This window comes from Hypanus sabinus, chromosome 4, assembly GCF_030144855.1.
Source record: "Hypanus sabinus isolate sHypSab1 chromosome 4, sHypSab1.hap1, whole genome shotgun sequence".
NCBI lineage: Eukaryota > Metazoa > Chordata > Chondrichthyes > Myliobatiformes > Dasyatidae > Hypanus > Hypanus sabinus.
Genome location: NC_082709.1, coordinates 126,887,790 through 126,900,432, shown reverse-complemented (window position 1 = coordinate 126,900,432; position 12,643 = coordinate 126,887,790). Strand labels below are relative to the sequence as shown.

The 12,643-nt window shown below is 40.0% G+C and overlaps 1 protein-coding gene across 1 annotated transcript in view; it reads left to right on the top strand.

Moving 5' to 3' along the window:
• LOC132393187 (SR-related and CTD-associated factor 4-like) overlaps positions 1 to 12,115 on the top strand; it is a 73,641-nt gene extending 61,526 nt beyond the window's left edge. The window contains exons 18-19 of the mRNA XM_059968126.1: positions 7,589 to 7,687; positions 8,758 to 12,115. Of these exons, the coding sequence (XP_059824109.1) occupies positions 7,589 to 7,687; positions 8,758 to 9,614 (956 nt within the window). The 3' untranslated portion in view covers positions 9,615 to 12,115. The remainder of the gene's footprint in view (positions 1 to 7,588; positions 7,688 to 8,757) is intronic.
• Positions 12,116 to 12,643: the final 528 nt, after the last annotated feature.

The window sequence follows — 12,643 nt, the reverse complement described above, 5'->3', positions numbered from 1 at the left end:
AAAGGGTGGATAGAGACAGAACAAAATAAAACAAGATGGAATTAGTTGGCTGTTGATGGTGAAGCTGGATGGAGATAAAGGCTCCAGTGCTGCAATCTGATAAGGAAGAAAAGTGATAATAGAAGCCATTAGGAGCCATTAGGAACAGGTAAAACGTCACCAGGTGGGGAAGAGCCAGTGGGTGAAATGTGTGGGTATTAGGTGGGTGGAACTGAATGGAGAAGGGGCACTATATTATATATTGTTAGACAGAAGAATAGATTAAAGACTGGTATTTAAGGATATGAAGGTAGAACTAGCTACACTGAATTGGCAAATTAGTTTCAGAAATTGGTCAACTGAAATGCAATACAGCCATAACTATTTATATTTACATGTACAATGGATTCTGGTTAATTAGTCCATTGATTAATTGGAGCATTTGATTATTTGCTCATCGAGATAATAGCCAAGATTTCATCTCTTTATTTGGGATACTATGTTGCTTAATTGGGGTAGGGGACTGTTGCTGTACAGTTTCTAACTAGTGTCAGTTGCATTTGTGTTCAAAAAGCAGTAATATAAGCATTTCAAGACAATTGAGAATTGTTTTGATCACTATAATTTCAAGCACTCAGGCTAGGATATGCCAGAAACAGATAAGAGTGAAAATGAAGCGCTTTCACTATCGACAGTCATCTTGACTGTTACAATGAAAATGCATATTTGGAGGATGCAATTGTCAAAAGCATTGTATGAAAGCAATCCATTATCTGCACTGGTTTCTGTGCTAATTTTGTTAATTTACAATTAATCAAAAGAACAGAGCAGCGTGTTGGTTGTCCATCTGGTTCTATGATGACAGTGAAACATACACAGTATAGTTATAGTGGGAAAGCTGTTGCACTGGGACAGTTCCACAGTCTTGGTCTCGGAAGTCTGGGGCTAATGCTGCAAGTAGTCATCAGGAAGTGGCGACTTCCTTGGCTGCAGTGGATAGCCATGACTATTTCTGTGCCTTATGCCCTTTGCTCTCCATAAAGCTTTGCAGAACTGTCTTCTATAGCATTTGGATCTCTGATCTCATCTGCCTAATCCACCAGAGCTGGCTTCACATGCGACAACAGTCATATCCCTATTTCATCAGGGTATGAGGCCCACCACCTACGCTCACCTGGTTAGCCCATCCGTCAAAGCATTGTACTGGGGTGTGGCCATTGTCACATGTAAACAACTCCTTGGAGCCACAGGTGAGAGTTGAGTGCCCAGTGGGGACCAATGGTTGAGTGAGCTACCCCATAATGGATTTGACAAGCCCCTTCACCAGAGGTGCTACCCATCCCTTGACACACCACACATGGCAGTGTACACTGGATGAATACTGTGGTAATGTTCTAATGTGTTCTGTATTTGTTGTTCAGTTAAATTGTTTTTTTTAATATACCTTTTTAATTATTTCCAAGAAACTTTGGCATATCGTTTCATTGGGCGAAAATGTACTTGTCCCAATGTGTTCCAATTAACTGGAGTTTGCTGTATTAGCAAATTGCTGTGGTGTGTTGGCACTACATGCAACAGAAATTACAACGCTCAACAGTTATACAGAGTAAAGAATTCTATAAAAATAAGTTAGAGGTACAGATATGGATTAAAATGTGCATAAATACATACGTATATACCAGCATGTATTTACATTGTGAACAGCATTTATTAAAAGTGGCTTAAAGTATTTACAGTGCAGTGACTGAGATAATGGAGGGGGTGGAGGTCTAATTAGAAAGGTTGATCAGATTAATTGGTTTGGTGGGTGGGGTGTGAAACTTTTAAGATAGCATGAAGTTTGTTGTAATAGCCCTATTAAAGAGGGAGCTTTTAGAAAAGGCAGTTTTGTGGGTGGGTCACATACCTAATGATTTTTTTCTACCTGCTTCATATACAGGTAAGTCTCGCAATGATGATAGATTGCAGCCAATGACCTTTTTTCATACAGTTTTCATATATTGTTAGAGGATGTTGCACCAAACCAGACAGTAATGGCAATGGCTGATGTGAGGATCTTACAGAATAGATGGAGTCAACTCATTCTTTTGAGAAATAAAGCTGTGGGGGTTTATTGAGTCTTAAGATGTACTGCTTTTTGAGTCTTAAAATAAATGTTTGCTGATACAATTAGTGCATTTGTTTTAATTTTCTATAATCAAACATATTTTGGGTCAAAGTAGGCTTCATTAATTTAGAAGATTATTAGTTCAGCCTGTATTCAGCTGGGGAATGAGAAACAAAGCAGGAAACCTTAAGCAGTTATAAGTATAATTAAAGATGGAGCACTGAGAAAATTTTGTTAATTCTGCACAGTTCATCCTATTTTGTGAAAGAGAAATGATGTTTGACCAATATATTGGAGTGTTTTGGACAAACAGTATGTGCTGTGGATAAAATGCAACTGGTACCTAGATTTCCAGATGGCATTTGGTAAGGTGCTGCCCCAAAGATAAGGCCATGGTGCAGGAGGTAACATTAGTTTAGATAGAAGACTGGCTGGCTGACAAACAAATGTTTTTGTTCCCATGATTATAATGGTGTAATGAGCTGCAGGGACTACTGCTGGTGCCTCAAGTTTTTACTCATTATGTAAATAACTGGTGACGGGACTAAAGGTATGAATGATGCTGATAACAGCGGTAGTTAAGAAAGCACATTGTGGATAGAACATAGAATTGTATTGCATTGAATAAGCCACTCGGCCTGTGATATGTCGATCTTGATGCCAATTTATACTAAATATCTTCCTCTATATTACCCATATGTTTCTATTCTACTATAACCTTATAACCTATTCCAGACATCTACCGATCCCTGTGTTTAAAATAAAAAGGCTCTCATGTTGCATTTAAACATACCCTTCCAACATTAAAAGCATGTCCTCTTGGGTGTGTCATTTCTACCCTGGTAAAAAAAATTTGTTTACCCTGCCTATGTCTCTCATTGATTAAAACAATTCCCCTCAGCTTTTGACTCTTAAGGGAGAAAAAACCAAGTTTGTCCAGCTTTATAGCTCATACCCTCTAATCCAGGCAGCATTCTGGTAAACTGACTCTGGATCTTCCCCTCAGTCTCCACATCCTTCCAGAACTGCTCGGGATCTTTTCATTGCTGTTTTGACACTATCAATCCCCTATCCCTCCCCCCACACTGATCTCAGCTGTCATCCATACTGGGTCTTTACCATCCCCTCCAACCTTCCCCTCTCTGGGGCAGAACATTCTGTTCTCAGTAAGGGCCTCACTTCTGTCCCCTTGCACATGCTCCTCAGTAGGTTCTGCACCCACCATGGCTGAGCTCTTCTTCCACCACCTCCGTCTTCATGCCAACTTCTTTGGCAAGGATTCTCCACCCCGCACTGATGACCCCTTCTCCCATCTTCAAGCCCCCTCCTTTTCCGAGACACCCCACTGTGGTCTTCTGCCTGCTCTGAATCTTTTCATCACTAACTGCCGATGGGACATCAACTGTCTGAACTTTGCCACTCGTCTGTCCAATTCCAACCTCACTCCTTCTAAACACACTACTCTCCACTCTCCACACTAATCCTGACCTCACCATCAAACTCACAGATAAGGGGGGTGCTGTTGTAGTCTGATGGACTGACCTCTACCTTCATGAGACCTGGCAGCAACAGTCAGATAACCCCCTCTTACTTACCCCTCAAATGGGCTCCCACTAAGGAACTCTGGGGATCTTCCATCCACTGCCATCAACCTTATAGTTCCCTCACCCCACAGCTCCGATTTCTAGTTTTTACTCAAGATCCACAAACCTGCTTGTCCAGGTAGACCCATTGATTCTGTTCATTCCTGCCTCACTGAACTTTATCTGCATACCTCGACTCAGTTTTATCCCCCTGGTTCAGTCCCTTCCTACCTACATATGTGACACTTCACACCCACTTGATCTTTTCAGTGGTTTAAAAGTTCCCTGGCCCTGATAATCTTATTTTCATGAGGAATCTAGTCCTATACACCACTTCTGTGCCCCACCAGGAAGGCCTCAAAGCTGCCCTTCCTGGACACCAGACCCAACCAGTTCCCCTTCCACCACCACTCTCTTCCATCTGGTGGAATTTGTCCTCACTCTCAATAATTTCTCCTTCAGTTCCTCTGACTTATTACAAACAAAAGGTGTAGCCATGGGCTCTGGTATGGGTCCCAGCTATGCCTACCTTTTTGTCAACTATGTGCAACAGACAATGTTTCAAGCCTGCACTGCTATCACTCCCCAATGTCTCCTACGCAGCTTCAGTGACGGCATCAGTGCTGCTTCCTGCACCCTTGCAGATCTGGTCAACTTCATCAACTTTGCCTCCAACTTCCACACTGCTCTCAAATTTACCTGGTCCATTTTTGACACTTCCCTCCCCTTTCTCGTTGTTTCTGGAGATAGCCTATCTACTGATGTCTGTAGCTACCTGGATTATACTTCTTCCCACCCTATCACTTGTATTAATAAAAACCAACTCCTCTCTGACCCGCCACATCTGCTCTCAGGATGAGGCTTTTCATTCCAGAGCTAAGGAGATGTACTAATCCTTCAAAGAAAGGGGCTTTCCATCCTACACTATCAACACTGCTCTCAACTGCATCTCTTCCATTTCGTGCACATCTGCCCTCACTCTATCCTCCCACCATCCCACCAGAAATATGGTTCCTCTTGTCCTCACCTACTGCCCCACCAGCCTCTGCATCCTGCACATAATTCTCCACTTCCATCTCCCAACGGAATCCCACCACCAAACACATTTCCTGTCCCCCCCACCCTTCTGCTTTCCGCAGGGATTGCTCCCTAAGCGACTTGCTTGTCTATTCGTCCCTTCCCACTGATCTCCCTCCTGGCATTTATCCTTGCAAGTGGAACAAGTGTTACACCTGCTCCTACTACCATTCAGGGCCCAAACTGTCCAGATGAGGCAACACTTCACCTATGAGTCTTTTGGGGTCATCTACTGCATCCGGAGCTCCTAGTGTTGTCTCTTGTATATTGGTGAGTCCCAGCGTAGATTAGGAGACCACTTCAGTAAGCACCTAGGCTCCATCTACTTCCCATTCCCATTCCAATATATCAATCCATGGCCTCCTCTACTGTCGCAATGAGGCCCCATTCAGTTTGAGGAGCAACACTTTATATTTCCTCTGCGTAGCCTCTAACCTGATGGTATGAACGTTGATTTCTTGAACTTTTGGTAATGACCCCCTACCCCCTTCACTATTCTCCATTCCCATTTCCCTCTCTCACCTTACTTCTTTGCCCACCCATTACCTCCCTCTGGTGCTCCTGCCCCTTTTCTTTCTTCCTTGGTATTTTGTCCTCTCCTTTCAGATTCCCCTTCTCCAGCATTGTATCTTTTCCCCAGCTCTCTTCACATCATCCCTCCCGGTTTCATCTATCACCTTGAGTTTCTTGCTCCCCTCCCCCCACCTCCTTACTCTGACTCCTTTTTTTCCCCCTCTGGTCCTTATGAAGGGTCTTGGCCAAAACGTCAACTGTACACTTTACCATAGATGTTGCCTCGTCTGCTGAGTTCCTGCAGCATTTTGTGTGTGCGTGTTGCTCCAGTACACCGTGTGGTCTGACTAAAGTTTTATATGGTTGCAGCATGACTTGCATATTCTTAATACTCAACACCTCTACCAATAAGGTAAACATACCATATGCCGCCTTTACCATCTTTTCTACTTGCATAGCCACTTCTGTGCACCCGAACCTCAAGATCTCTGTACCTCACTGCTATTAAGGGGTCAATCATTAACTGTATACTTCCTCCTTTCATTGACATTCCTATGTGCAACATCTCAAATTGCCTGAACTAAACTCCATCTCCACTTCTCTGCCCAAATCTATAACTGATCTATATCTCACAACTCCTACAGGCTTGCTGTCATCTGCAAATTTGCTCATCCATCCATCTACATTTTCATCCAAATCATTGATAAATATCAGAAGCAGCAAAGTTCCCAGCACTGATCCTTGAACACCATTGGTCATGGACCTCCACCTTTAAATTCAACCTTCCACCACTAATCTGTCTTCTGTGGACAAGCTAGTTTGAATCCAAACTTGAAGTTCACCTGCATCCCTTGTATCTTTATCTTCTGAATCAACCTACCATGAGGAAACATCATATGTCTTACTAAAGTCTTTGTAGATAACATCCACTTCCTTCTCTCTTTAAGTACCTTCATCACCTCCACCTCCTCAAAGCACTCGATCAGGTTGTAAGGCATGACCTGTTCTGCACAATTCCATGCTAACTTTCCCTAAGGAAGCTGTTTTTCCAAATGCGCATTAATTGTATTAGAGGAAGAGGACAGTAGACCATGGAATAAAGTGAAGAAAATGATGAACAAGAGGGAGGTCATGACAGTGGAGGAGAAAAGAAAGGGTGAGAGGGCCACCAAAATGGGCAGTGTGGGGGGAGGGGAAATTGGGGTTGAAAAAGAGTGGAGTGGTTACTGGAAGGTAGAGAAATCAATGCTATAAGATGGAAATATAAGGTGTTCCTCCCACCGGAGTTTGGTCTCATCATCCCACTCGTAGTCTAGCATGAGCACATATGCCAGAATATGAGTGGGAAGTTTGAGTGAAATGGGTGGCCCCTGGGAGATCTGGCTGTTGCAACAGAAAGAGGTAGAGTGCTTAGCAAATTGGTCCTTCAGTCTGACTTGGGTCTCACCATTGTAAAAAGAGCTGCACTAATTAATAGACATACAGGTGAAGCACTTGTCCCAATCATAGGGATAGATTTAGAGGTATATCTGTGGGGAGACGAGTGGACAAGAGAATCACCTTGAGAACTATCCCTATGGAAATTAGGTGGTGAGAACAATGTTCTTTGAATTGGTTGTAAGGGGACATTGCATCGGGCGAGGGCAGATTGCTGGAAATAGAGGACATGCGAGTGAATGGCGGAAAAGAAACTCTGTCTTGAGCCAAAAGAGGACATTCCAAATGTTCTGGAATGGGAAGCCCGATCGTGAGATGCTACAGATGTGGTGGGACTTAGAGAAGGGAATAGCATTTTTGTGAGTGAAGAGGTAGAGTCAAAATAACTAAGAGTCAGTGTGTTTGTAGAAAAGGTCAGCAGATAATCTGTCTCTGAAGATGGAGAGACAGAGTTTGAGAAAGAGAGGAGAGATGAAATTGATGAACGCAGGAAGCAGCACCAGTGCAATCATTGATGTAATGGATAAAGAGTGGGGAGCATTACTGGTGTTGGCTTGGAACATGGAGTATTCTGTGTAGCTGATGAAAAGGGGGGCATTGCTGGGGCTTCACCTTTGCTTTGAAGAAAGTGGGGTGCCAAAAGGGAAATTGTTGAAATAGTTCTGCTAGATGAAAGGGAGGTGAGTGGAGGAGGATTTGGTTAAATCTTCAGTAGATGACATCAGCATAAAAGAACTTGCCGTAAATTCTTGTGGAAGTATAGTCAGGTTAATCTTGAAATATGATGTATGTGAAATATGTAAAGACAAGAAATGTGAGAACATGTTTTGACTCTATTTAGTCTTTGTTGAAAGATCCATTTTAATTTATTTCGATATTTCTGATTTTTCAGGTTACCTCCCACCTGGACCTATGCCTCCACTGAGTGCTGCAATGCCCATTGGGAATACAGGAACGAACATTCCAACATGCGAGTCATCCCAGCTTCCTGGTTAGACATTTTCCATTACTTTATCCTTTAGTGAATTTCCCTAAACCATGAGTCTAATTTTTAAAGTTTGTTGCTATTCATAATTTTTTTTAATTTTTCAAACAAAATGGCACTTTTCAGACTCTGTTAACTTTTAAATGCCTTTTATTATTGATAGCATGCTATTAATCATTGACTGTTCATCCACAAATAATCTTAAATGAGTAGGTTGGCATTTGGCAAGGTTTCATTAATCAAAAAGTACCTCAACTATGGTCTTTATGTTTGCAAATCCATTGTTGTTCGCAGTAAAGGCATAAAAGTTGTATCTGTTTGATGTTTATTCCTTGAAATCCAATATCACTTCATTACTTTGATTGCACACTTACAGAATACAACTGACTAGATAATGTACTCAGGCAGTGTTTTATTTGATTAAAATATTCATTTTGAATATTTATATAATTAAATGCATAAAATATTCCATTTAATTATTGGACCTTTTTTTAAACTGCAAATCGCTTAATTTGAACATAAGTGCTTAAGTGGCAAGAAAAGTTGACTTTTTTTCTTCCAGCTAGCAGTAGAACAGTGGCTGAAAAGTAATAAAGATGCTAACTGGTTGCACAACATTTTAGCACACTTTCATGTAACTAATTCATCTGGGTAGATTGAATGGATAAGCACTAATCATCTGTCTTGAACTTGGTCGCCTTCATTCATTGTCAGCTGTAGAATTCTGTTGGTTTCTCAGCTAGTGCAATCTGGAAACAAATCAGAGAAAATCTGCAGATGCTGGAAATCTGAGCAACACATACGAAGCACTGGAGGAACTCAGCAGGCCAGGCAGTATCTGTGGAAAAATGTACAATGGACGTTTTGGGCCGAAACATTAACTGTACGTTTTTCCATGAATGTTGCCTGGCCTGCTGAGTTCCTCCAGTGCTTCGTATGTGTTGCTCAGATTTCCAGCATCTGCAGATTTTCTCTTGGTAGTTAATTTAAGAGTTTTGATTTCTATTACAATTTCCATGATGATAAGAGTCTGTGAATAATTTTACCTAATGTACTTTAATGTATTTGTGTTTCAGGAAATCAGAGTGGAACAACTCATGCTCCCATGATGAATGTGCAGCCCCCAACTCCTGGTCTTTTGGGTGCACGGCCTGGATTAATACCCTTACAGAGACCACCTGGAGTTCCCCCCCCTCATTTACAGAGGTTTCCTGTTGCTCCACCACGTCCCCTGCTGCCACACTTACTACACAGAGGTCCACCACCTCCAGGACCGGGAGGATTTGGAGTACCTCCACCTCATGCCATGCGGGGTCCCTTTCCACCCCAGAATGTTTTTCCTCGTCCTGGAGTGTCTGAAGATAGAGATGGGCGACAGTTTAGGAATGACAGACATGGATTTCCTCCAGGAAGGGATCGAGAGCAAGAACAACGCTTTGGCAGATCTGAGTTTAGAAATCGTCCTTTTGGTGGAAATCGAAATGAAAATGAGAACCGTGATCGCTATGGAAATCGACATGAGGAAAGAGATGATCGGCATTGTGGTGCACGCGAGAGAAGGGAATGGGGACGAAGAAGCGCTGAACGAGAAAGATATAGAGACTCAGAGGAAAGAAATAGACGGTCAAGTGGACACAGGGATCGTGACTCACGAGACAGGGAATCACGTAGGGAAAGAGATGTGGATCAACGTGGAAAGGAAAAACCTGAAGAAATGGATGAGGGCAGTGAAAAGCATCACAATTCTAATGGAGACACACAAGGAGAAATAATGAAACAATTGGATGTGATCCCAGTTCCTAATTCTGCTCAAGGAGAATGTAATTCATCAAATGTGGAATTGAAAGCTTCAGGGATGGTGGAATTAGCGCCTACCTCATCTACTGATCAACCTGATATGAAAGATTCAGGCGCAATGGCTGAGGCTCAGTGATAGAGAAACTAATTGTTATAAAGCACAGAATGTGGTGATGATTGATGTATTCACCACAGGATTGTGCCATGAAGCTTTAGAGTTGTATAAAGAATGATGTATAAATATTTGCTTCTGCTGTCCCACCGTCCTGTCTAGTTTTAAAGTTTCAAGCAAATTATTTGCTTTCCCCAGTATTCAGAATGACCACACAATTTACTCTGCAGTCTGAACACCTGATGACCAGAAAACAGATCAAATTTTTGCTATGTTTTTAAAATTTTGACGTAAGGTAGAAGTGCTTTCTATTCTTTTTAATTTAAAAAAAAGATAACAGTGAAACCTCCTCCAAAAATTGAGCTTAGGATTTGTTTTTAATAAACTCTATTTTCTTAACAAACTTTAGAGCGTGTGATATTCTTCCTCAGATTTGTGAAGAAAAGAATGTCATGGGATGGAAGAATAAGATTGTGAAACACCCTAAAGTTTGATGTTTTCTATATTGGAAGCAAGTCTAAATTAGACTCATTAGTATGTGTTCTTAAAAAAAAAATCAGAAATTGCTTTTGAACAACCAACTGCAACCCAAGACAGATTGCTTTGCGAAGTGTATTATAAAATATTAATGTATTTCACTGGTGATGTATAGAAAAAAAAATTATAAATTTGCCCACTCAAAATAAGGAAACAAATAGCCTGAACAGTACTTTGTTTTAGAACGTTTCTTGGAGTTTATTTGTTCATTGCCCTTAAATACAGACTGTTTCTTAAAAGTAAACAGTTTTCCTGTTTTCTTCTCTTTTGAATGTTAACATAATTGCAAAAAAAAGAATATGTTTACCATTTTAAAAATAGACATCAACATTGCAGCTAGGTTATGAATGTGTAGATTTAATATATAGCTGAGTATTGATTTAATCATAATTTAGCATAAATTATTCATTTGTTTCTCATAAATATGAATCTCTTTTTAAAAAATAGTAATTGGATGGGCAGCCCCTGTATTTATGGCAGTGCGCTGTATTCATTGAGGACAGTCCTTCTGGCAGATTCCACAATTCAAAATGGTGTCATCCACACATATGTCAAGAAACACAACTTTGAAAGAAGAATGTTTTTATTTTTCATATAGATTCCATAAGAGTGAATTGTTCTGCCTCGAGGTTTTGGTAGTAATTGGTGAACAGGTATGATGTGGGGGCTGTCTGTATCTGGTTCTGAGATATTTCTCAAAGTAGGGGTTTTGAATTGTTGATACATAACTCATATTGCAACTTGAATCTTAATTTTTCCACCAAAGAGATACTTACTTCAGATGCCTCTTATTCCAACAATTCACCTTTTAGTTGGAGGGTTTCCTTTCTACTCAAAAATAAGTCAGAATAAAATGCCTCTGGTAATGCTTCCTCTGCAAGAATAGTTGTATTTGTTTTGGACTCTGATTAAATTTCAGTCTCTTGTTTCTTCATTCATTAATTTTGTCATCCAGTGAAAAGTCATGTTGATTTTGGGCCTTTTATGAGTTGTTAGAACATTTTTTCTTCCCATCTGTAGGATCCGATTGTAAAAGGTCATCAAAGCTCATTTTCTTTCGTGATTGTTGGTAAGTTTCTTCACAAAGTGATGTATGAGTGTTGTTAACATTAAGGACTAAACTTGGAGAATTACAGCAAGCATCAAGCGGTCCCAAATAAATTACAGCATGTGTACAATGTAAAGCTTCCTTCATTTCTCCATCATTAATGAATATTTCTACAGTTAGCAAAGGATGCATTTACAATAAATAAGTTATTTCAGCCTTTCTTACCTCCAACCTCAGAAGTACTTAATTTCTTTTCATTTCACTTATTATTCAGTCATAGCATGTACTTCTGAATTGGAGTTGTGGGTCAAGCCCCACTCCAGATTTGCAGCAGAGAATTCAAAATGATCTTTATGTGCCACACTATCAACATTTCTTTCCGCTGATGTTAAAACAGAGGATTTAGTCAAATATTTTGAGAGATGATGGGCAACTGAAATCAAGTTGGTGTTTCATTTATTGCAAAATTCTTCCTATTGTCATGGGACTGAAATGAACATTCTATTTTGCAATGTGGGATTTAGGAGATTATATTTCATGGTCTGTTTACATGTCTAGACACCATTCCTTACACATTTAATTGGATTTTTGGGCTTATTAAAGAAAATTTTCAGGAAGAATGCATTAATGGGCCACAGCACTGCCTTCTGGCAGTAGTTTTTTTAACCAGGAAATTTGTTTGACTTTGTTTCGGTCTTGTCAAAAGGACTTTTCAGTAATGCATAACTTTTATAGGCATTCTGTTTGAATTCATTGGAGACACATTAAGTACATGATTTAGTATTTTGGAGAAAGATGTCAAGGAAATATTGTAATCTTAATTAAAAGCTCAAACTTAGTTTTAAAGGATTTAGTACACCAGTTCCTGTAATCCAATGTCTGAATAATTCTAGTGTGACCATTTGCTAAGTTAATTATTCTAAATTCCATCTAGATCATGAGTATTGTATGATTTGTATATGACTGTATAGGGCAAGTATATGACTTGAAAATGTAGAAGTGATTTCTGTATTTACCTTCGAAAGATCAATACTATTTTCATCTTTAGTTTGATGTTTATCTTGATTGTTTCACTGATAGACGAACAGTTGTGGAATTAGTTTGTGTCTATAAATAGCTTGATTCACTGTTTAAAAAGGACGTGCCTTGATACTGTACTTTTAAAATTATAGTAACTCTAAAGTGGACCTAATCTTAAAAGCTGTGGATTTGCTCCAATTTCCATCCAAAGTTCCTATGAAACTATTTTTAAACTGTTATACACCAGTGTAACGCTGTACTTGAAAATGCTAATAATTTGTCTTTGCAGTTTAAAAAGGCTCCAAGAATAGTCAAATAATGCCAAAATCCTGAAAATGTACCATCTAACCAAGTTGCGATATTTTTTTTTCTTCCCCCTTAACATTTACTGGCATTTTTTTTCATAGACAATACACAAATGTTTGCCTTTTTCCAGGTAAGAATGGGG